General features: G+C 61.2%; 1 protein-coding gene across 1 annotated transcript in view; it reads left to right on the forward strand.

Annotated features, from left to right (window-relative positions):
• HMCN2 (hemicentin 2) overlaps nucleotides 1-20,686 on the forward strand; it is a 134,134-nt gene that overhangs the window by 67,167 nt on the left and 46,281 nt on the right. Inside the window, exons 30-50 of the mRNA XM_037036894.1 lie at nucleotides 595-749; nucleotides 1,939-2,217; nucleotides 3,196-3,477; nucleotides 3,968-4,076; nucleotides 4,304-4,473; nucleotides 5,292-5,446; nucleotides 5,903-5,999; nucleotides 6,539-6,634; nucleotides 7,658-7,834; nucleotides 9,095-9,252; nucleotides 10,101-10,224; nucleotides 11,439-11,614; nucleotides 12,643-12,739; nucleotides 12,944-13,063; nucleotides 14,554-14,715; nucleotides 15,408-15,689; nucleotides 16,794-16,961; nucleotides 18,081-18,194; nucleotides 18,699-18,785; nucleotides 19,431-19,622; nucleotides 20,460-20,633. Of these exons, the coding sequence (XP_036892789.1) occupies nucleotides 595-749; nucleotides 1,939-2,217; nucleotides 3,196-3,477; nucleotides 3,968-4,076; nucleotides 4,304-4,473; nucleotides 5,292-5,446; nucleotides 5,903-5,999; nucleotides 6,539-6,634; nucleotides 7,658-7,834; nucleotides 9,095-9,252; nucleotides 10,101-10,224; nucleotides 11,439-11,614; nucleotides 12,643-12,739; nucleotides 12,944-13,063; nucleotides 14,554-14,715; nucleotides 15,408-15,689; nucleotides 16,794-16,961; nucleotides 18,081-18,194; nucleotides 18,699-18,785; nucleotides 19,431-19,622; nucleotides 20,460-20,633 (3,374 nt within the window). The remainder of the gene's footprint in view (nucleotides 1-594; nucleotides 750-1,938; nucleotides 2,218-3,195; nucleotides 3,478-3,967; nucleotides 4,077-4,303; nucleotides 4,474-5,291; nucleotides 5,447-5,902; nucleotides 6,000-6,538; nucleotides 6,635-7,657; nucleotides 7,835-9,094; nucleotides 9,253-10,100; nucleotides 10,225-11,438; nucleotides 11,615-12,642; nucleotides 12,740-12,943; nucleotides 13,064-14,553; nucleotides 14,716-15,407; nucleotides 15,690-16,793; nucleotides 16,962-18,080; nucleotides 18,195-18,698; nucleotides 18,786-19,430; nucleotides 19,623-20,459; nucleotides 20,634-20,686) is intronic.

A 20,686-nucleotide genomic window follows, 5' to 3' on the forward strand; every position in this document is an offset into this window, starting at 1 on the left:
GGGCCGGTGGATGGGGGGCTTGACAGGCATTGCACGTGCCCCCAGGGCCCAGGCAGAGGGCAGCATGGGCCCCTCTCACCCCAGCCTGGGGTTACCCAGGGGAGACCTTGCTCTCTCCCAGCGGGGTTTTCTCATCATCACTTAACTTCCCTTGTTTTTTCTTTTGGCGGGGGGTTTGGGTAAAATCCATATAACCTGAAACTCACCACCCTAAAGTCCACACTTCGGTGGCATTAACACAAGCATCACCCCAGTCTCGTTCCAGAACATTTCATGTTCCTGAAGGGGACCCCGTATTCATTAGCAGTCCCTGCCCTGCCCGCCCCCCCCGGGGGACCACCCGTCTGCTCCCTGTCCCAGTGAATGCACCTGTATGTCACATAAGCTTCGTGCAGGCACAACGTGGCCCTTTGTGTCCGGCTCCCTTCACTCAGCACGTAGTTCGGGCTCATCCATGTCGTGGCAGGTGTCAGAACTCCACTTCCCGAAATGCCCAAGGGGAGTGGCCCATTTTGCCTCTTCGCCCATTCGCACCTTTGTGTGGCCCACCCCCTGCAGTGCCTCCACCTGACTGGCCCTGCTCTGTCTCTCCAGACCTGTCCTTCCCGGAGACCCGCACGTCCAGCTGCAGGAGGACGGCCAGGTTCTCAGAATCCCCATCAGCCACCTGGGGGATGAGGGGCGGTACCAGTGTGTGGCCTTCAGCCCGGCCGGCCAGCAGGCGAAGGACTTTCAGCTCAGGATCCACAGTGAGCACAGTCCCTGCCTGGCCCCCTCTCCAGGCTGCTCGCCAAGCCTCCCTTGGCTGCCCACTGCGTGGACAAGGGACAGGGCAGGAACGGGGACCCGAGCAGTGAGCTCCCAGTCTGGTGAAAGCTTGGGGAGGGACAGAGGGAGTCTGGACCGACCCAGCTTCACATGTTTTACCAATCCCAATACCACCTGGGGTGATTGTTTCTTTAACTTTTTCTTCCAATGAAGTCACTCTCTTTGCACTGAAGCACATTTATTTAAAAGGACATTCCATATTGCAACTGTAAGTGGGAAACTGGGTCCACTTGGCCTTGGTGGGAGGAAGCTGTAAAGTCAAATGCATTAAAAGAAAGGGACCTAAGCAGTGGCTAGTGTGGCTCAGTGGATTGAGTGCTGGTCTGTGAACTGAGAGGTTGCTAGTTCAATTCTTGGCCAGGGCACATGCCTGGGTTGTGTGGCCAGGTCTCCAGTCGGGGGCGTGTGAGAGGCAACTGATTACACATTGATGTTTCCCACCCTCTCTTTCTCCCTCCTTTCCCCTTGCTCTAAAAATAAATAAATAAAATCTTTAAAAAGAAAGACCTGGAAGTGCTTGGACATGAGCCGCCTGCAGAGGGCGCTGAGCTCTGTGAGCTGTGTTGCTGTCTGTGGTACAGGGCGCCAGGGAGAAAGTGCTGGGAAGGTCGAGTCCATAGCTGGACCAAACAGCCTCCTCCATTGTTGTAGTGCAGCTGGAAGGAGACTTGGGTGCAGGTAGCCAGTCCACTGCGACTCATGCTGTGGCCACGCACCCCGGGGGTCCCCTTGGTACCACTGGGGGCCTGTGACCCACCCTGTGGGAGCCGCTCATTGAGTTTAGCTCCTCGTTTTATAGATGGGGAGACTGAGGCCCAGCAAGGGGAAGTAACTCACCCAGGTCTCATGGCCAGTTAGAAGCAGGGTGGGGTCCAGAGCCCAGCCGTGCCCTGCACCCGCCAACCTCCACGCATGCTGTGATGGCCTGGCTTGCTTTACACGTCAGCGTGTCCTAAGCTGGCCTCTCCTTCTGTCCCCAGACTCCACCTCTTTCCTGCAATCAAAGCCCACGATGTGTGAAATGCTTGTGATGAGCATGCCACTCTGGGGGGTGGGACACCAGCTGCCTGTGGGAGGGTTCCTCGTGAGTGTCCCCTTCACTGTCCCCAGCACCTCCCGCCATCTGGGGCTCCAACGAGACTAGCGAGGTGGTTGCCATCGAGGGCCACCCGGTGCGCTTCCTGTGCGAGGCCCGAGGAGTGCCGGCCCCGGACATCATCTGGTTCAAGGACGGGGCCCCGCTGCCCACAAGCCCCAAGGTCACCTACACCAGAGGCGGCCGGCAGCTGCAGCTTGGGAGGGCCCAAGGTTCAGACTCAGGCATCTACACCTGCAAGGCCAGCAACGCTGTGGGGGTCATGGAGAAGGCCACCAGGCTGGAGGTTTACGGTGAGTGGCCAGGGGTTCGCAGCAAGCCACTGCTGGCTGGGTGAGCGGGGCGGGGGGTGAGGCTCTGGGGTGCCACAGCTTCCACCTGTCTGCCACGGTCAGTGAGGGGCGTGGCTCCGAGGTCAGGCAGAGAAAAGGTGTGTGTACGTGGTCAGGGGTGGGGCCTGAGCAGGGCCTGTGAGACACGGAGGGCAGAATGCAGGCCCGTGGGCTCATCCTGGCCCCTAGTGAGGACTCAGCGCAGGAGCTCGGCCCCTGAAGATGCAGGGGGATTGGGTGCTGGAGCCCCAGGACCGGAAAGGGAAGGTGGGCTGTGTGGCGTCTGTGGGCAAGCCCAGACGCAGCATGGGGACCCTTACTCGGGGATCTGCAGACTTCCTGGAAGCCGAGTGGGAAGTGCCCCTGTAGGTGTGTTTCACGACCTTTCCAAAGGGGCTTGTGACCCAAACCAGGCCATTCTCGTCCCACATTCCCGAGAGGGCTCCGTGGGCTGAGCCACGTGGGGGCCTCCCCCACGAGGAAGTGAGAAGCCCTCCAGCTTGGCTGCCCCCTTCACCATCACGGCCATCTGGGCTGGGTTCTGCCCTAGTCATCCTGTCTGCTATCGCAGGCCAGGGTGGGGACTTGTGGGAACAGCGGCTTTGATCTTAAGTCTGGGGAACCCATCACTTTCAGTCCAGCGGATACCAAGACCTACTGTGTGCCGTTTCCTGGAGACACGCACTAAGCAGTCATTGTTCTGTTTATGATGGTAGTGGGGCAGACCGAAGGTGCAGGGATGTTGGGGAGGGGTACTGCCAAGGGGCAGAGGGGGGAAGAGGTGCTTCCAGCGGGGGGCCCGGGGCAGGCTTTGGGAGGAAGGGTTTCCGCTAGCGCAGGTGAGGGAGGAGGCTCCTCCCATGATGTGGGGTCTCCAGGGGCTTAACCGGCAGGCTTCAAACTCTGGTCCCTGAATAGTTCCCTGTGCCTCTTCCCTAGTCCCGCCCACCATCCAGGGTGCTGACGAAGGGCCACACTTAGTGAAGGCGGTGGCTGGGAGACCCTTGGGGCTGGAGTGTGTGGCCAGAGGCCACCCGCCCCCGACCCTGTCCTGGCACCATGAGGGGCTGCCCGTGGCGGAGAGCAATGGGACATGGCTGGAAGTGGGTGGCGGTGTGCTGAGCCTGGAGAGCCTGGGGGAGGCGTCTGGAGGCCTGTACAGCTGCGTGGCCAGCAGCCCCGCGGGAGAGGCTGTGCTGCAGTATGCCGTGGACGTGCAGGGTGAGCCTGGGCCCACCCCACCGGAGTCACGCGGGCCGGGGACCCCTCCTCGCACACCTGCCGTGTGCCTGAACCTGCAGCCCCTTCTAGGAGCTGCTCCTCGTCCACAGGCTGGATGCTTATCAAGGACTCTCTGGGGCCCAAGGCTGGGTGTGGTTCTGTCGTCTTCCATTCCACAGACGTTCCTCAGGCACACCAATTCTGGGCTGGCCTGTGTGGACTTGGAGACAAGGCAGGCAGGGTCCTGAGCCCTGGGTCTGGTGTGGAGACTGACACTGAATAAACAGGACAAGCTTCTGGGGAGCAAGAGGACCATGCACCTCATCTTGGGTGGTCCTGGAAGACCTCCTGGAGGAGGGACCATTTATGGGGGATTTGAATGGTGGACAGTGGCTTAAGCCTTGCTCTGGGGACCCTGGGGACTTGGAGGGAGGTGCCTTAGGCCAGGTTTGCTCAGCTCTAAATACCTGGTGGGGGACCCTGTCTGCAGTGCCCCCACAGCTCCTGGTGGCTGAAGGCTCGGGCCAGGTGACCACCCTCGTTGGACAGCCCCTGGAACTTCCCTGCCAGGCCTCCGGCTCCCCAGCGCCCACCATCCAGTGCGTATGGGGTGGTGGAAGCCCGGCCGGGGCTAGGGGCTGTGGGCAGAGAGCTCATGCTTTGGGGATAGGTGGGGACAGGAGACGCCCCCTCTTTCCAGGTGTAGGCAAAAGGCCACCGAGCCAGAGATGTGTGAGCAGAGATGCTGCCTGGCCTCCTGGCTTGTCTTGCTGGCCCTGCCTTCTCCAGCCTCAGGCTGACCTGTCCCCCTTCCCACCCACCTCAGGTGGCTGCAGAACGGCCGCCCAGCTGAGGAGCTGATGGGAGTGCAGGTGGCGTCCCAGGGGACCACGCTACACATCGACCGCGTGGAGCCGGGCCACGCGGGCCTCTTCTCCTGCCAGGCCACCAATGAAGCAGGCACTGCAGGGGCCGAGGTGGAGCTGTCTGTACATGGTAAGAGGGTGATGCGGGTGGGGGGCCAGGAGGCCAGGGTAGGTGGGGCCCAAGGCCCAAGGCCGTCTGTGCCTGCAGCAGGCCCAGGGGCCTGGGAGGGACATGGGGCCGGTCTTCTCTAGACAGTGCTTCTGGGCTGGACGTGGCATGGGTGGCTGATCTTAGCTGTTCATCACGCTTGTTATCAGTCTGGTCCACAGGCCCTCACTTTCCTCCCCAGCCTTCTCTCACTCTCTGCAGACCACGAACTTCTTTCAACTCTTTAAATGCATCGGATCTCTCACCTTCGTGCTTGCAAATGCTGATTCTGTGCCTGGAACATTTTCCTTCTTCGCCTGTTAGCTCCTCCCTATCTTTCAGGTCTGTCAAAAAAAAAAAAACCCTTCCTCTAGGAAGCCCACCTTGATTCCACCGTGGTGCTGATCCACACTGCCCACCCTCTCTTGGCTCTGCTCACCACCTGCTGTGTTGAGAGTACCTGTTTGGTTGTCCATCACTGCAGCCCAGCTCTGGGAGCTCTGAGGGGACAACACAGTGGACATTCTTTGCTGTCCCTGTGCCTAGTACCATTTGGGGCACAGAGTAAATGCTCAATTAATGGGTGGTGGATGGATGGGAGAATTTTTAAAGAAAGGAGAGACCTGACCTACCGGCTCCCAGGCTGGCACTCTTCCCTCCAGCTGCGGAGCTTGAGTGGGGGGCTGGAGGGCAGCCCTGCAAGATCACTTCTTACTTCCCAGGCACTGAGAGGGCCGCTGGGTGCCCACTGTACCCGACCTGAACCTGACCCTGTCCTCCCTGCCTCTCCCCCCGCCCAGAGCTCCCATCGGTGGTCATCATCGGGGATGACAACGTCACAGTCCCTTTCCTGCAGCCTGTGACCCTCCGGTGTACAGGGACTGGGGTGCCTACCCCAAGCCTCCGCTGGTGGAAGGATGGGGTGGCCCTGGCAGCCTTGGGGGGGACCCTGCAGGTATGTGCAGGGGCCCTAGGCCTGGCGGGGCAGTCTTGCATAAGTGGGGCCACTCATTAATGAGTGGCCCCTCCACAGACCCCAGAAGGGCCCTGCAGCCCGGGGAAAGGAGGAGCCCAGAGCCTACCCAGCCCGGGGAATGCTCAGCAGACCTGGGTGCTGGGCCTGAAGAGGGGAGGGCACCTTTAGCCTAGTCCACGTCCTAGGCACTTCAACCTCCAGAAGGAGAATGTCGGGGAAGGAGAGTGCCCCCAAGATCAGAGGGGTTCCCTAGAACCTAAGTGTGTGGCTTAGCACTCTGCCCCCAGAGCCAAACGTGAGCCTCACTTTTGCTCCTGGGGTCAGCAGCAGCCTGGCCACTTGCCATGTCCCAGCTTCCTCGTGACTGACTTCCGGTTCTGGGCCCCGGGGCACCCCCCACCCCCATGACACACTGCTGCCCTGCCCCCACCCCAGATTGAGAAGGCGGACCTGAGGGACGATGGCGTCTACACCTGTGCCGCCACAAACCCAGCTGGGGAGAGCAGGAGGGACGTGGTGCTCAAGGTCTTGGGTGAGTTCATGGGCGCCGGGTGGTGGCGGATCACCTGAGGACCCTTGGGGTCACTGTGGGGGTCCGGAGGGGCATGGGCTTTAACATCACAGGCGTGCACTTGACTTTGGAAGTGGAAAGCCTTGTGCTCTTCAGCCCCTTTGGGCTGTTTTCTGTGGGGTTTTTAAGGGACACCCTTGGCCGCAACCCCGTTCACCTTGGTTCATCTTACTTGTTTCTGTGTCTCCTTCATGCCCTTGCACATGAGGGCAGACCCTTTTCATGGCTGTCTGGGGTTCCACCTCCCCGCTGCTGGCTGGGGCCCAGCTGTTCCCAGGTGGGCCCCGGGGTGGTCCTTGTACAATTGCAGGGAGGGTCACAGCCCAGCACCTTTCTTCTTGTGCAGGGGGCCAGGGGTGGGCTTCCTTGGTCAGACGGCATGAGCCATCTGGGGGCTCTTATTGCCCAGGACCCTTTAGGAAGCCTGGGAGGGTCGGGGATGGCTGAGATCTGGCCTACCGGAGCCTGCACCCACCGAGGGCACTCCTTGTCTCCCCTAGTGCCCCCCAACATTGAGCCCGGCCCGGCCAACAAGGCAGTGCTGGAAAATGCTTCAGTGACCTTGGAGTGTCTGGCTTCGGGCGTGCCCCCTCCAGGTAAGCCCCGGCTGCAGCCGGCCCCAGGTCCCCATCTAACGAGGCTGGCCAGTGCTCCAGGGCCCACTCCGGCTGTAGACAGAACAGGAGGGAGTCAGCAGGCTCTTGTCCCTATTTCTTGCATTTCCTTCTCTTCTCAGCAGTGGTTCACCCAGGGCCCAGTCCGTGCCAGGCACCACCAGGGCCCAGGGCCTTTGGGTTGGTGCCTGGAGCAAACCTGCAGGGCTTCTGTTTGGAGGTGTAACTTCCCGGGGCTGCCCTAGGGCGGGGGGCGAGGACGGGGCCTCCAAGTCGCTGCCTGTCTGGGTCTCTTCTCCAGACCAGAGTGAGGTTAGGGCTGGGTGTGAGTGTTTGGCAGACAGGCTGGGCCCAGGAGGAGGGCCCACCCAGGTTTGCTTGGTGTAGTGAGCCCTGGGGTCACTGCCCCGTCCCATGGGGGCAAATGCCCTGCTAAGTCCTGGGATGGGTTCTGGGAAGATGTCAGGAAGCTGGAGACACAACCGGTCCATAGTTATGAGCCTGCTGTTTTGGGGTGCACCAGGTTCCCTTCTAAAGCAGAACGGGAGGGCGCCAGGCTGGCTTTGACTCTCCTTGCTTCCGGCTGCCCCAGCCTCCACCCTATGGTGCTTCGTCTCTGCCCTTGGCACTGACTCAGGCAACACTGCCCAGTGCACAGACCCTGAAGGGCTGGCAGGACCCCCTGCATCTCTCTTCTCTCCCCAGACATCTCCTGGTTCAAGGGCCGCCAGCCTGTCTCAGCCCAGAAGGGAGTCACAGTGTCAGCCGACGGCAGAGTTCTCCTCATTGAGAGAGCCCAGTTGTCTGATGCTGGGAGCTACCGCTGCGTGGNTAAAGCAGAACGGGAGGGCGCCAGGCTGGCTTTGACTCTCCTTGCTTCCGGCTGCCCCAGCCTCCACCCCATGGTGCTTCCTCTCTGCCCTTGGCACTGACTCAGGCAACACTGCCCAGTGCACAGGCCCTGAAGGGCTGGCAGGACCCCCTGCATCTCTCTTCTCTCCCCAGACATCTCCTGGTTCAAGGGCCGCCAGCCTGTCTCAGCCCGGAAGGGAGTCACAGTGTCAGCCGACGGCAGAGTTCTCCTCATTGAGAGAGCCCAGTTGTCTGATGCTGGGAGCTACCGCTGCGTGGCATCCAACGTGGCAGGTCACACAGAGCTGCAGTATGGCCTGCGGGTCAACGGTGAGCCACCCTGGGGCGAAAGGGGTCCTTGACCAAAAAGTTATCTTCCATCCATTTGTCTTCAGTCCACTCATCTATCCATCCATCCATCCATCCATCATCCATCCATCCATCTGCCCATTTATCTATTCATTACTCTTCCTTCCTTCCACCCACCATCCATCCACCCATCGTCTATCCATCTATTCATCCACCCTTTTCCCCTTCCTTCCTTTGCCCATCATTCATTCATCTCTCCTCCCATCCATTCAATATTTATCCATCCACCCATCCATCCTTCTGTCCATGCATGGAAATACCCAACTGTCTACCCATGGATCCAGCCATCCATCTGGTTGTCTGCCCGTTCATCCACCCAGCTAACCCTCCATCCATCCACCCACCCACCCACCCTCATTCCCCCATCTCTCCATCTTCTGTCCAACTACATTTATTAAGGACACGCTCTGGGACAAATGCTGGTGCTACAGCCCCCAAAAAGACAGACCCAGGAGCCTTCTGCTAGTGGAGCAGACAGTAATTAGATAGTTACCTAAAATGCTGTTTCCTGGCCGTTGGGACAGGGGCTAGCAAAGGTAAGGTGCAGCTGTGCCTGGGGAGGCCGGGAGGCCCGTCAGGGAGCTGGGTGCCTGGGTAGAGCCCTCCTGCTCAGGCCAGAGGCTGCAGAGACCCGGGGAGTTCGAGGAACTGAAAGGAGGAGCCTGGGGGCCTGGAGCTCGCAGAGCAAGGGGGAGAGGGGCCAGGCAGTGCCAGTGGCCAGATGGGAGCTGGAGGGGCCAGGCCTTTATCCTAAGACCAGTGAGCAGCTGGCGGGAGCCCTAGGCAGCCTGGCTTATGTCTCTCAGATACACCTGAGTCGTCTTCTGTCCACGAGGGGCAGTGTAGGACAGTGTTTGATCAGCACCTCCGAGTTGGAAAACAAAACCTGCCTATACCATCCCCATGGCCGCCAACCAGGGGCCCCAGTTCAGGGGCCGCGTCTGCCACTGCCTCTCTGGTCAGCCCTGGGCAGGTGCCTTGCCCTCCCTGAGCATCTGGGTCCCATCTGTGGGGGCCATCTGTGGGGGCCATCTGTGGGGGCCTTCTGCTGGTTCCGAAGGATGAGAGGAGCAGCCTTGGAAACCATGCAGTGTGTGCCCACACGGGGAGAGGCTGCCCCCATGCTTTCTTGTGTGGCCTGTGGGGGGCACCCCTCCGGGGGCCCTCCTCTCGTGCCCCCCCATGAGGCTCAGCCTGTGCTCTGTGTCACCTGCCCTGCAGTGCCTCCTCGCATCACACTGCCACCCCACCTGCCAGGCCCCGTGCTGCTCGGCGCCCCCGTGCGGCTCACCTGTAACGCCACCGGGAGACCCAGCCCCACTCTGATGTGGCTGAAGGATGGAAACCCCGTGTCCACCGCGGGGACCTTCGGCCTCCAGGTCAGTGGGGCTGGGTGGCCCTAGCTCGCCTCCCTGCTGCCTCAGGAGGTTCCAGGAGCAGAGGCCGAGCCCTGGGAGCTGCGAGGGGAGGGGGCGGCAGTGATCACCCAGGACAGTGGTGGGAGGGAGGAAGGCGACTGCTAAGTGGAGAGTCTTGAGCATGGACCCAGACACACAATGCCCTGCACTGGAGCCGGCCACACATGGGGTTTAAATCTTCCAGCTGCTGAGCCCTGGCTGGTGCGGCTCCGTCGGTGTCGCGCTGTCCTGTGCCCGAAAGGTGGCGGATCCGGACACATATGGAAGGCAGCCAACCAGTGTTTCCTTTTCTCCCTTCCTCCCTCTCTCTCTCTCTGAGAATAATGAAAAATGTCCTCAAGTGAGGATAAAGAAAGAAAGTTCTCCTAGTAGCTGCATTAAAAAATGAGTACGAAACAGGTGAAACCAACTTGGCTAATACATGGTAGTTGACCCAGTGCATCCCGAAAGTACCATTTCATCACATGATCAACATAGAAAATTGCTAACATTTTCCGATACAGTCTTCTTCTGTACTAACTCTGACATCTGTGTGTGTGTGGGACACCTGAGACTGACTGGCCCTGAGTAAAGGGCCCAGTGGCCACAGCAAAGCTCTCGACGACCCTTCCGAGGGCCGATGTAATTGCCCTCCAGCCAGCAGAAGTCCCGAGATCCGGTGTAGCTCCTGGTTGCCCTGCACTGGGGCTTCTGGGGGCTGGAGCAGGCTGCCAGGCGTGCCAAGCAGCAGGACCAGCTTAGGAGGGTGCGGGCGTTGGCCCCCAGGATGCATGGCCTCACCTCACGTGTGCTTCCTCCTGGGGACATAGGTCTTCCCTGGCGGCCACGTCCTCACTCTGGCCAGCGCCCGGGCCTCCGACTCGGGCAGCTATTCCTGTGTGGCCGTGAGTGCGGTGGGCGAGGACCGCCGGGACATCATCCTGCATGTCTACAGTGAGTGTCAGGCCCCGGAGGCCACTGGGTCCAGGCCAGCGGGGGTGTGTCCAGGAACCTTCCAGGGGCGGAGGGGCGACTGGGCGTGAGACGTGCCGGCCTGACACTGCAGCTGCCCCTGTGCGGGGTCTGATGGAGTGAGAGCTCCCGCAGTGTGGACAGGGGGGAGCTGGGCAGATCGAAGTTCAGGGAACAGGTAGGAGCACAATGGAGCAGGAGGGGCCCATGGTCAAGAGTCGGGAACGGGACGTGGCCACTGCCCTGGGTCAAGAGGGGGGGCAGCCCGTTTGGGAAAGGGAGTGTGGGGTGGTCGGCAGGGTATGGACCTGCGGTTCAAACTCTGCCTCTTCCACCTCCTAGCTCCGTGACCTCGGGCTGGGCCCTTCACTTCTCTGGGCCTCCACTTCTTCATCTGTGAAATGGGCGAAGGTGGCACCCACCCCATAGGGTGTCACAGGGTTCACCACAGTCATGGAGAACTCAGCCACCATTGCTCTTGTTTTAAAATTCTCTGGTACAGGATTTTGTGGGCCTCTCTGGGGGTGCACGAGGGAACTCTGGGAAATGGGGAGCCCTGCAGGAGGGTGGAGGCAGCATTCTGTTCCAGCTCTTTCCTGTTGCTGAGGTCAAGGTTATAATTAACAGTCACCGTGTGTCCCAGGGCCCAGCCACCCGTGTTCCAGCACTGACCCACCTGGTGACCCCAGGCGACTGCCTTCACCATGCTCAGAGAGACCGAGTATGGTCTCCCAGGCCTCACGCGGTGGCCCAGTGCTAGGACTCGGGACTTTGGCCAGGACCTCTGACCCTGCCTTCCTGACCCCTATGCCACACACTCTGCTTACGTCTCAGACAAAAGGTGGCAAGGGGACCTGGTTTTAAAAACGTTTTTAAAAATTAAAATCTTACTAATTTAAAAATGATTCTGAGATAAGTGTAGGTTCACATGCAGTTATAAGAAATAACACGGAGAAATCCTGTGTCCGCTTCACCGGCTGTCCCTTGGTGGTGGCATCCTGGATTAGGTACAACTAAGGTGCATTCAACCCAGGACAGTGCCGCTGTCACCGCCCCCCACCCTCCTAGGCTCTGGGGGACCTCAAGGGGGCATAAGGGGCCACAGCCTCATCCTAACCACGGGTGCTCCCTGCTGCTGGCCCCACCCACCAGCTGAGACAGCCCCTCTCCTGCCCCAACCTTTGCCCCCACCAAAGCGCCCCCCCACATCCTTGGAGAAGAGCTGAATGTGTCCATCGTGGTCAACGAGTCAGTGGTCCTGGAGTGCCAGAGCCGCGCCGTGCCCCCTCCCGTGCTGAGCTGGCAGAAGGACGGACGCCCCCTGGAGCCACGACCCGGAGTCCGCCTCTCGGCAGACAAGGCCTTACTGGAGGTACATGGCCACAAAGGCCGATGGCAGGGGCCTCGGTCGAGAGTGGGCCTGGGCCCCGGGCAGGGCAGGGGCTGTGGGCGCCCCGGCCCCCCACCAGGTGCTGCTCAGCTGCGTGCGCCCCACGGGCCCCTCCAGACCTGACGCCGGGGCGTATTCTGCCAACCTGTCAGAGCAGCTTCTGGCCAAATGGGGACCGAGGGTGAAGCCCCAGGAGTAAGCCCCCAGTTCTCCCTCTGTTTGTCACTCCTTGTTCCAAATCCTCCTCGCCTCTAGCCATTTAAGTCCCTAGATCAGGCCTCTGGCCCAGCAAGACAGCAGGTAGCTGGGGTTGGGGACTCAGGAGTCAGCCCAGATTTAAATTTTAGCTCTGCCTAGCCCCCCGCCCCTCCACAAGGCCGCCTAAGGAAATGCCCAGGCGGCACAGGCCCTCAGGTTTCTCTCCTGCAGGCACGCTGGTACCTTTTTTCTGGGGTGGCTGGGAGAATTCTCAGGGGGTGAGGAGGCCTGTGAGGCCCCAGCCTGCCCTGGAGAACAGTGTGTCTGCATCCAGTCCCCTGGGGGTCCGGCACCGAGCCTGCTGTTGGGAGACCCTCCCACTGCTCCAGCCTGCTCCTTCCCCCACCTACTCTGCACCTTCTGCAGTGATTGTTCTGACTCCTTGCACCTGTGTGGTCCCTCTGCCCGAATGCCTGCCTCTCCTTCCCTACCCCCTTCAGAGCTGTGGCCGTCACCCACCTCATCAGGATCTGACGCCCACGGACAGGGTCCCCTCTCCCCACCCTCTTTGTTCTCTGCCTTCCCTCTGGGCTGAGGCTGTGAAGCAGGGTGAGGCCGGTAGGGCTGCCACCAGCTTCTGGAGACTTCATGTCCGGGAGGAGCCCAAGGTGCTATCGGCACCCTCAGGTTCCAGATGGGGAGGTTGAGACACAGTGGGGTGAAGTGACATGCCCACAGTCACGGGGTCCGTCCAGGGTGACCCCATCTCTGTGCTGCCCCCACTGACGATGGGGCATGTGGCTCTCGGCCAGGTGGACAGAGCAGAGGTGTGGGACGCAGGCCGCTACACCTGTGAGGCGCTGAACCAGGCCGGCCGCTCGGAGAAACACTACAACCTCAACGTCTGGGGTGAGGGTCTCCTGGGCTGGGCTGGGCTGGGGCTCTGCCTGCGCTGCCCCCCCTCCGCCCCCGGCATGCTGGCCCCGCCCCCACATGCCCAGGGGATGTGCGGCCCCGACTGGGTCCCAGGGCACAGCCCTCTCCGCTCCTGTCCCTCCATCCAACCACCCCCTGCCCAGCCTGCTGCCCGCCTCATACCCCTTCTTCTCTTAGTTCCTCCGGTGTTCCCCTCCACGGAGCCCCGCACCCTGACTGTGGCTGAAGGGCACTCCACCAGGCTGTCCTGCGAATGCCGGGGTGTCCCTTTCCCCAAGATCAGCTGGAGAAAGGATGGTAGGGTTGCTGCCTGGGAAGGGGCCGGGGCTCCTAGCAGACTTGGGGACCAAGCAGAGAAAGGGCTGAGGGAAGTGTCACCTCTGCACCCAGCACCCTCACTCATTTCATCTCAGCTGGGCTCTGGCGTGGGGGCACCCGGCGAGGGCAGGGAGGGGCAGTGAGGGTGGGACTGGGCGAGTTCCTGACCCGGCAGAGAGGGCACCGGAAAGGCGGGGAGCTCAGCGGGTGGGGATTTGGCCTGCGGTGAGGGGCATGGTGCTGCCNCCCCCCCGCATGCTGGCCCCGCCCCCACATGCCCAGGGGATGTGCGGCCCCGACTGGGTCCCAGGGCACAGCCCTCTCCACTCCTGTCCCTCCATCCAACCACCCCCTGCCCAGCCTGCTGCCCGCCTCATACCCCTTCTTCTCTTAGTTCCTCCGCTGTTCCCCTCCACGGAGCCCCGCACCCTGACTGTGGCTGAAGGGCACTCCACCAGGCTGTCCTGTGAATGCCGGGGTGTCCCTTTCCCCAAGATCAGCTGGAGAAAGGATGGTAGGGTTGCTGCCTGGGAAGGGGCCGGGGCTCCTAGCAGACTTGGGGACCAAGCAGAGAAAGGGCTGAGGGAAGTGTCACCTCTGCACCCAGCACCCTCACTCATTTCATCTCAGCTGGGCTCTGGCGTGGGGGCACCCGGCGAGGGCAGGGAGGGGCAGTGAGGGTGGGACTGGGCGAGTTCCTGACCCGGCAGAGAGGGCACCGGAAAGGCGGGGAGCTCAGCGGGTGGGGATTTGGCCTGCGGTGAGGGGCATGGTGCTGCCATCACCGAGTCGAGGCCGTGGGGCAGGTCTGTGGGCAGACCCCGAATGTGGGGCATGTTAATTTCGAGATGACTTAGACACCCAGTGAGATGTCTAGTGGGCGGTCACAGGTAGGTGGTGTGGCTCAGAGGAGAGGTCAGGTGGAGGTAGGTCCCCAGGGCAGAGAAGAGGGTGTCAGAAGGAGGAGCTTGGCCATGTGGTCACTGGAGCCCCGCCCCAGCCTGGGAGGCTGCTCCTGTACAAACAGGTTTGGGGCCGGGGGGTTGGTGTGTAACTCAGCGCCGGAGACTCATAAAGTCCTTCTTGCTGCCGGGTGTACTCACTGCTTGGCCTCCACCCCCAGGCCGTGGAAGTGTCATTCATTCAGTAGCCTTCATTGAGGCCTGCTGTGTACTGGGCCCTGAGCCTCTAAGGATCCCTGCAGAGTGAGGCGGGGTGTCTCAGGTGGCCTGGGCTGGGCTGGATTCAGACAGAGGCCTGCAGATTAGTCTGTGATGGGGAGAAGCTCAGGGGTTGGGAGAGTTCAGCAGGGTGCCAGGATCAGGTCTGGTGCTCAGGGAGGGCTTCCTGGCAGAGGTGACATCTAGGTGGACACCTGAAGGGTGGGCAGGAGTCAGCCAGAGTGGTGGGAGGACAGATGTTCCAGGTGAAAGGACCGGGAACCAACAACTTTTTCTTGCTGCATCCAGGCCAGCCAGTCCCTGGGGAGGGGTCAGGCCTCGAGCAGGTGTCGGCGGTGGGACGGCTGCTGTACCTGGGCCCGGCCCAGCCGGCCCACGAGGGTGCGTACACCTGTGAGTGCAGCAACGTGGCAGGAAACAGCAGCCAGACTCTGCAGCTGGAGGTGCACGGTGAGCGGGGGTGGGACCTGAACCAGGCAGGAGAAGCTGGGCGGGGGGACCCCACCCCCAGAATCCACACCAGGACAGGAATGGTGAGGACGAGAATACTGTCAGTGGCCTCTGTTAGACCAGCTGCATTTTATTAACTGCCCTTCCTGGGAAGCTTCCTGCAGCTCCTGACCTGGGCCCTTGAGGGGCAGCACGGCCCCACGCGGCCCCACGCGGCCCCACGCGGCCCCACAGCCCAGAGAGAGAGACACAGCAGGAAACGGTTGGAAACAGAGAAGGGCAGAGCGTCTCTGGAGCCGAGACCCATAGTGGAGACCTGTCTCCAGCTGCTGGTCCTGAGTGACGCAACAGCTCAGTCTCAGAAACCGTTCTGGGAGACAAAACTGAGAGCAGCATTTCGTAGAGAACACCGGCCCTGACGACCGTAGGAGTCCCAGGAAGCCCCTGCTTCTGGGCGAGGAAACCCCCACAGATCTTAGTGGCTGTGTCGGCAGCTTGCTTTCCGCACCGCAGGCCTCTCCCCGGGGTTCCAGGGCTGGGGGAGGTACTGTTGGGACCCCATTATAAGGATGGAAAGTGGAGGCCCGGAGAGGTGAGGCCACCCAGCCAAGGTTATATGGCCAGTAAGTGGCAGTGGGGACACGGGCCCGCCCGGGGCTGGGTGGCCTACAGCAGCTTTCTCTCCACCCCAGCTCCCCCTCAGATCGCTGGCCCCCGGGGGCCCCTCACACAGGTCTCCGTGGTCCAGGATGGGGAGGCCACCCTGGAATGCAACGTCACGGGGAAACCCCCGCCCAGGGTGACCTGGGAGAGGGACGACCAGTCGGTGGGGGCGGAGCTGGGCCTGCGGCTGCAGAACCAGGGTCAGAGCCTGCACGTGGAGCGGGCACAGACTGCCCAGGCCGGACACTACAGCTGCGTGGCTGAGAACATGGCTGGGAGGGCCGAGAGGCGGTTTGTGCTGTCTGTGCTGGGTGAGGACCGGCAGCCTGCCTGCCAGAGGTGGGCAGGCCAGGGTGAGGTGGGGTGGGAGTGTGGAGGGGAGGGGCAGGGGGCATGGACTGGAGAAGGCAAGGCCAGTTCAATCTCACGCCCTGTTCTCCCAGGAGGCAGCCCCCAGGGAGGGCGGGCTGTTGTTGGCAGAAGCAGTCATACTGCTCCCAGATGAGGTCTGGCCTCACACAGCCCTGCTTGCTCCGCCTTCTTTCCCCCTCTCTCCCTTACTTACTGTTCCCCTGGTCTGTTCCGGGCACTGGTTAAATAAGCAGTCTCCCTCCTGTGTGGCTTATATGCGATGGGGGAGTTCAGGGGCCCGGGCCCTGTCACGCACGGGAAGCTGGGGCGGCCTCCTGGAGGAGGTGGCCTGCCAGCTGCAGCATAAGAGCAGAGTGGGAGTTAATCAGGTGCCCGTGTGAGGGCAAAAGTGCCAAGCAGAGGCCCGGAGGGGTGACACGTTCTGGGCAGCTGCAGCAGCCTCAAGATGTCAGTCTTTCACTGAGCTCCTACTGTATACCTCAGGGCACAAGCGGGGAGTGGCAAGGGAAGAGATAAGAGATGGGCAGGGGTCCACTTAGGAAGGGCCCCCTCGTCCTGCCCCAGTGTGGCCGGGACCCCCTGCCACCCGCCCACTCTTCCCAGCCTGAGAGCAGTGGCCTCCTTCTGCTCTTCTGTTCATTCCCGTCAGCCCTGGGAATGAACACGTCAGACCTGCAGAGGACCACGGGACTCTGACTTGCCATCTGGGGACGTGTCTGTGTCGCCTTCGTCTCTCTCGTCCCAGTCTCCCTGCTCAGCCCTGGCTCTACCCACACACTGTGCCGAGCGCTTTACCCACGTCCGTCCTCCTGGCCTCCCTCGGAGGGGCTGGGGAAACAGGCCCACGGCGCCTGCCGGCCGCCAGAGTCCGGCCCGTGGCTGCTGCTCAGGCCTCTCGGTGGGAGCAGCGCTGACCCTGTCCCTTCTGCTCCTTGGCCTCTCCCGATGGCAGGGGGCGGGGACCCCGGGGAGGCAGTCGGGGGTCGGGGAAGGGGCACACAGTCCTGCCTGCACCCTGAGCGAAGCGGCTTCTCCGTGTCTAGTGCCCCCAGAGTTTGTCGGAGACTCGGGCCCGCTGACCAACGTCACCGCTGCCTTGCACAGTCCCCTGACGCTGCTCTGTGAAGCCACAGGCGTGCCACCCCCGGGGGTCCGCTGGTTCCGAGGGGAGGAGCCCGTCAGCCCTGGGGAGGACACCTTCCTGCTGGCAGGTGAGGAGCCAGCCAGGGGGGTATCTGGTGATGAGGTCTGGCCCTCTGCTTCTGTCCCTGTTCGTCACACGCCCATGACCCTGACTCTGACCTGCCGGGTAGGCCCAAATATTGTAGCTATCAGTCCCCAAACACCAGCCGGGTGGCGGCTCCAGGAAAAACATTAGATTTGAACAAGTTTGGGAACAGGCCGCCTGCTCCGCTCCGCTCCTGGGCACACACAGCGACCTGTGATAGAGTCAGGGTTCCCTTCAGTGATGGTTCTCACGGCACTCACGTAGTCCCCCCCACAGAGCGGTGACAAACTTCCGGGAACCGTGGTCCGAGCACCTTCCCTCTGAGCATTCCTCCTCCTCACAAAGTTCATTTGTGACGGTTCTCACTGGCACACGAGTGGGGAAACTGAGGCCCAAGAGGCAGTGTCCCATCCAAATCTCGTAAGGACTTCAAGGCCCCCTGAGGTTCACCCTCAGTGACCCATCAATTCCTCCCCACAGGGATGTTCCCATTATTGTAAAGCTAGGGTGGCAAATAAGCGTCCCCCAGTGTGCCACTTCCAAGCACGTGGCAGGGGTGGCCTGATGTGTTGTGATGACATGGGTGATACGAGAGAGTGGTGATCGACTAGTGATGTCTGCCCCGGGTCCAGGAGCAGCAGCGATCGCATGTCGCTGCGTCTGTGCCTTCCCTGGGTCTGTCTTAGAAGATCCCTGGTCCCCTCCGGGAGGAGCTGGCTCACCTCCGACGGGTCTTTGGAGGAAGGTGCCTCCTTGCAGGCTCCGTCAGAGCGGCAGGGCTGTCTGACCGGGGCCGGGCCAGGACTCTCCCTCTAGCCCCAGCCAGTCCTCAGAAGTGGGGCCCGCCAGGTGACAGGTCCTTCTTCGCACAGTGTCTCAGGCTTACCTGGGTGGGTGTCTTAATGTCTAAGGGGCTCCACCCACCTGTTCGCCCTCCCAGGTCTCAGTTTCCCCATCTGAGGAATGGAGCCCTGGGGGAAGTAGACGCATAGACATCTCATTATGATGCCTGGCACGATTCCACTCCTGGGGGCCGGCCCGGGCTCAGCTTCAGACAGAGGCTGCTCAGGCTGTGCCTGGAGCCCACTCTCCCACTTCCCAGGTGGCTCGATGCTGAAGATGACCCGGATACAGGAGCGGGACAGAGGCCTCTACTCATGCCTGGCAAGCAACACGGCTGGGGAGGTGTGGAGGAACTTCACCGTGGAGGTCCTGGGTGCGTCCAGCCCCGCGTCCCCAGCCCACGGGTCCTTTCCCTTCTTCCTGGGGCTCATGGGGCAGGGGGTGGGGGCAGGGTGAAGGGCTCTTGCTGTAGCCGGGGGCATGGCCCAGGAAGGAGGAACAGACCCAGGCTTTTTGTTTTGTTTTGTTTTGTTTTGTTTGCCTCATCAGCAACCTTTGCTCTGAGGCTGCCGTGGAACTTCTGAAACAGCAGGAACTAATCCCATGTGGCAGGGAGAAAATATTTTTGACGCCTCCCATACTGCCCGCCTCGGTCAGGGCCTTCTCCCAGAAGCCCTGGTACTCCCCTCGGCCAGCAGCGAAGCTGCGTTAAGCGCATGGCCCTGTAGAAGCGGTATGAGGGGAGGGGAAACCAAGGCACAGCAACCTGAGGAGAGATGCCATGGGCACTCGGTGTCCTGCTCCGTGTCCTGCTCGGTGGTGGTCCAGCCGAGTGAGCCAACCTGGTTAGTAACCAGCTGTCTCCCTGCTCTCCCAGTTCCTCCCAGTATTGAGAACGAGGACCTGGAGGAGGCGATCAAGGTCCCTGAGGGACACACAGCCCACCTGATGTGCAACGCCACAGGTAGGGCCACGCCTGGTGGCTGAGCTAAGGGAGAAAAGGCAGCTTCAGAAAAGGGGAGCTGGGGACCTGGCCTGCCTGTCCCCAGCCCCTCTGCTCTCCATCCCAGCACTGACCGCACTGGTCCACAGAGGCCTTATGATATCTATGTACCTCAGCTGGGCTCTGGGCTCCCTGAGGACCCACGATCTACCTTGTCACCCTGGTTGCCCCAGTGCCTGGTGTAGGAGGCTCCAGTTAGTGCTTGTGGTTTGGGATAGATGGATGGGTGGTGGCTGGATAGATAGGTGCATGTATGTACTTATGTTTGGATGAATGGATGGATAGATGGGTGGATGAAGATGGATGGAGGAAGATGGATGGGTGGGTTGATGCATGGACGCTTGGGTGGATGGGTGGGTAGGTGGATGGGTGGAATAATTCGTCTTTCTTCTGTCTGTACTAAGCCACCTCTGCCCACTCCTAGGAAAGGAAAAGGCAGTCAAACCACTTGGGAAAAGGCCCAGGCCACCCCTGGTGGCTGCTTCTGTGCCTTGCTCTACCGCACGGGGCCTCTGGACTGAGATGGAAACCCCACGATCCGACCTCTACCCCAGCCTGGTCAGATACTGCTGAAATGTCTTACCTGCCTCTCCCCTCTGCCTGCAGGCCACCCCCAGCCCAAGGTCACGTGGTTCAAAGACGGCCGACCCCTGGCTGGCGGAGACACCCACTACATTTCTCCAGATGGCGCCCTTCTGCAGGTGGTCCAGGCCAACCTGTCCAGTGCCGGCCACTACACCTGCATCGCGGCCAGTGCCGTGGGGGAGAAGACCAAACATTTCCAGCTGAGCGTCCTGGGTGAGTGCTGGACTCCTCCTGGCCCGGGGTGCCTGGACGTCTTCCCACAAAGTGCCCTACTATTTTTCCTTGCACCTCTCCAAGTTCAACAACTATAATGATAGTGGGTCTATTGGCTGACGGTTTATCTTAGGCCAGGCATTTGGACAGGCCTTATTGGTGGAAACTTCACAACCACCCTAGGAGGTGGGTGCTGTGCTTGTCCCCAGGTCACTGATGAAGCCGCGTCGCTTAGAGAGATGATGTGACTCCTTCCGGGCGTCTGTTTCCCGCAGGCCATGTAGGACTGACTGTCTGGTTAGGCTGGAGAAATGGGTTAGAAACCGAGAGGGACAGAGACAGGTTTCGAGCAGTCTGCTTCTCCAAGTGCCGCTGCTGGAACCGGGAGGGCCCCTCGGTGGCTGAGAGAGAAGTTTGGGACCAATGAGAGCAGAGCTATTCTGCTCAGCGGGAAACAAAACTCCACTTCCCCACCCCACCCGACCATCCACTGGGAGTCGCACGGTTTGGAAATGAACAGGACTGAGAAGGCTCCGATTAGATTAAATTCACAGACGCTCTCTGGATGGGAAGAGGCTGTTGGGGAAAGTGAAGCAGAAGCTGCTCAGCTCCCCCGTGGTCTTGCTTAGTGGCGGAGAGCTGGCGCTCTGGGCCACCCAGGCTGGAACTCAAGTCTGGCTGCCTCTGCCTGGGCTCCTCTGAGCCTCAGTTTCTCTCTGGGTAGTGCAGACCGCAACAGCATGGTGGCTAAACACCAGGGTGTGGGACTTGGCCGGGCGTTCAGGCCCAGGGTCAGGACTGCCAGCTCATGAGCACCCTCCCGGCTTCCTGTCACAGTGGTTCCCACCATCCTGGGGGCGAGTGAGGACAGTGTGGACGAGGAGGTGACCGTGACCATCAACAACCCTATTTCTCTGATCTGCGAGGCACTGGCCTTCCCCTCCCCCACCGTCACTTGGATGAAGGACGGGTCGCCCTTTGAGGCCTCAAACAACATCCAGCTTCTCCCAGGTGAAGCCCGCTGCGGGGAGGAGTGCAGGGTCGGAGGAAGGGACTGGTGAACC

This window comes from Sturnira hondurensis, unplaced genomic scaffold, assembly GCF_014824575.4.
Source record: "Sturnira hondurensis isolate 20B ecotype Veracruz unplaced genomic scaffold, ASM1482457v3 Scaffold0022908, whole genome shotgun sequence".
In the NCBI taxonomy this organism is placed as follows: Eukaryota; Metazoa; Chordata; class Mammalia; order Chiroptera; family Phyllostomidae; genus Sturnira; species Sturnira hondurensis.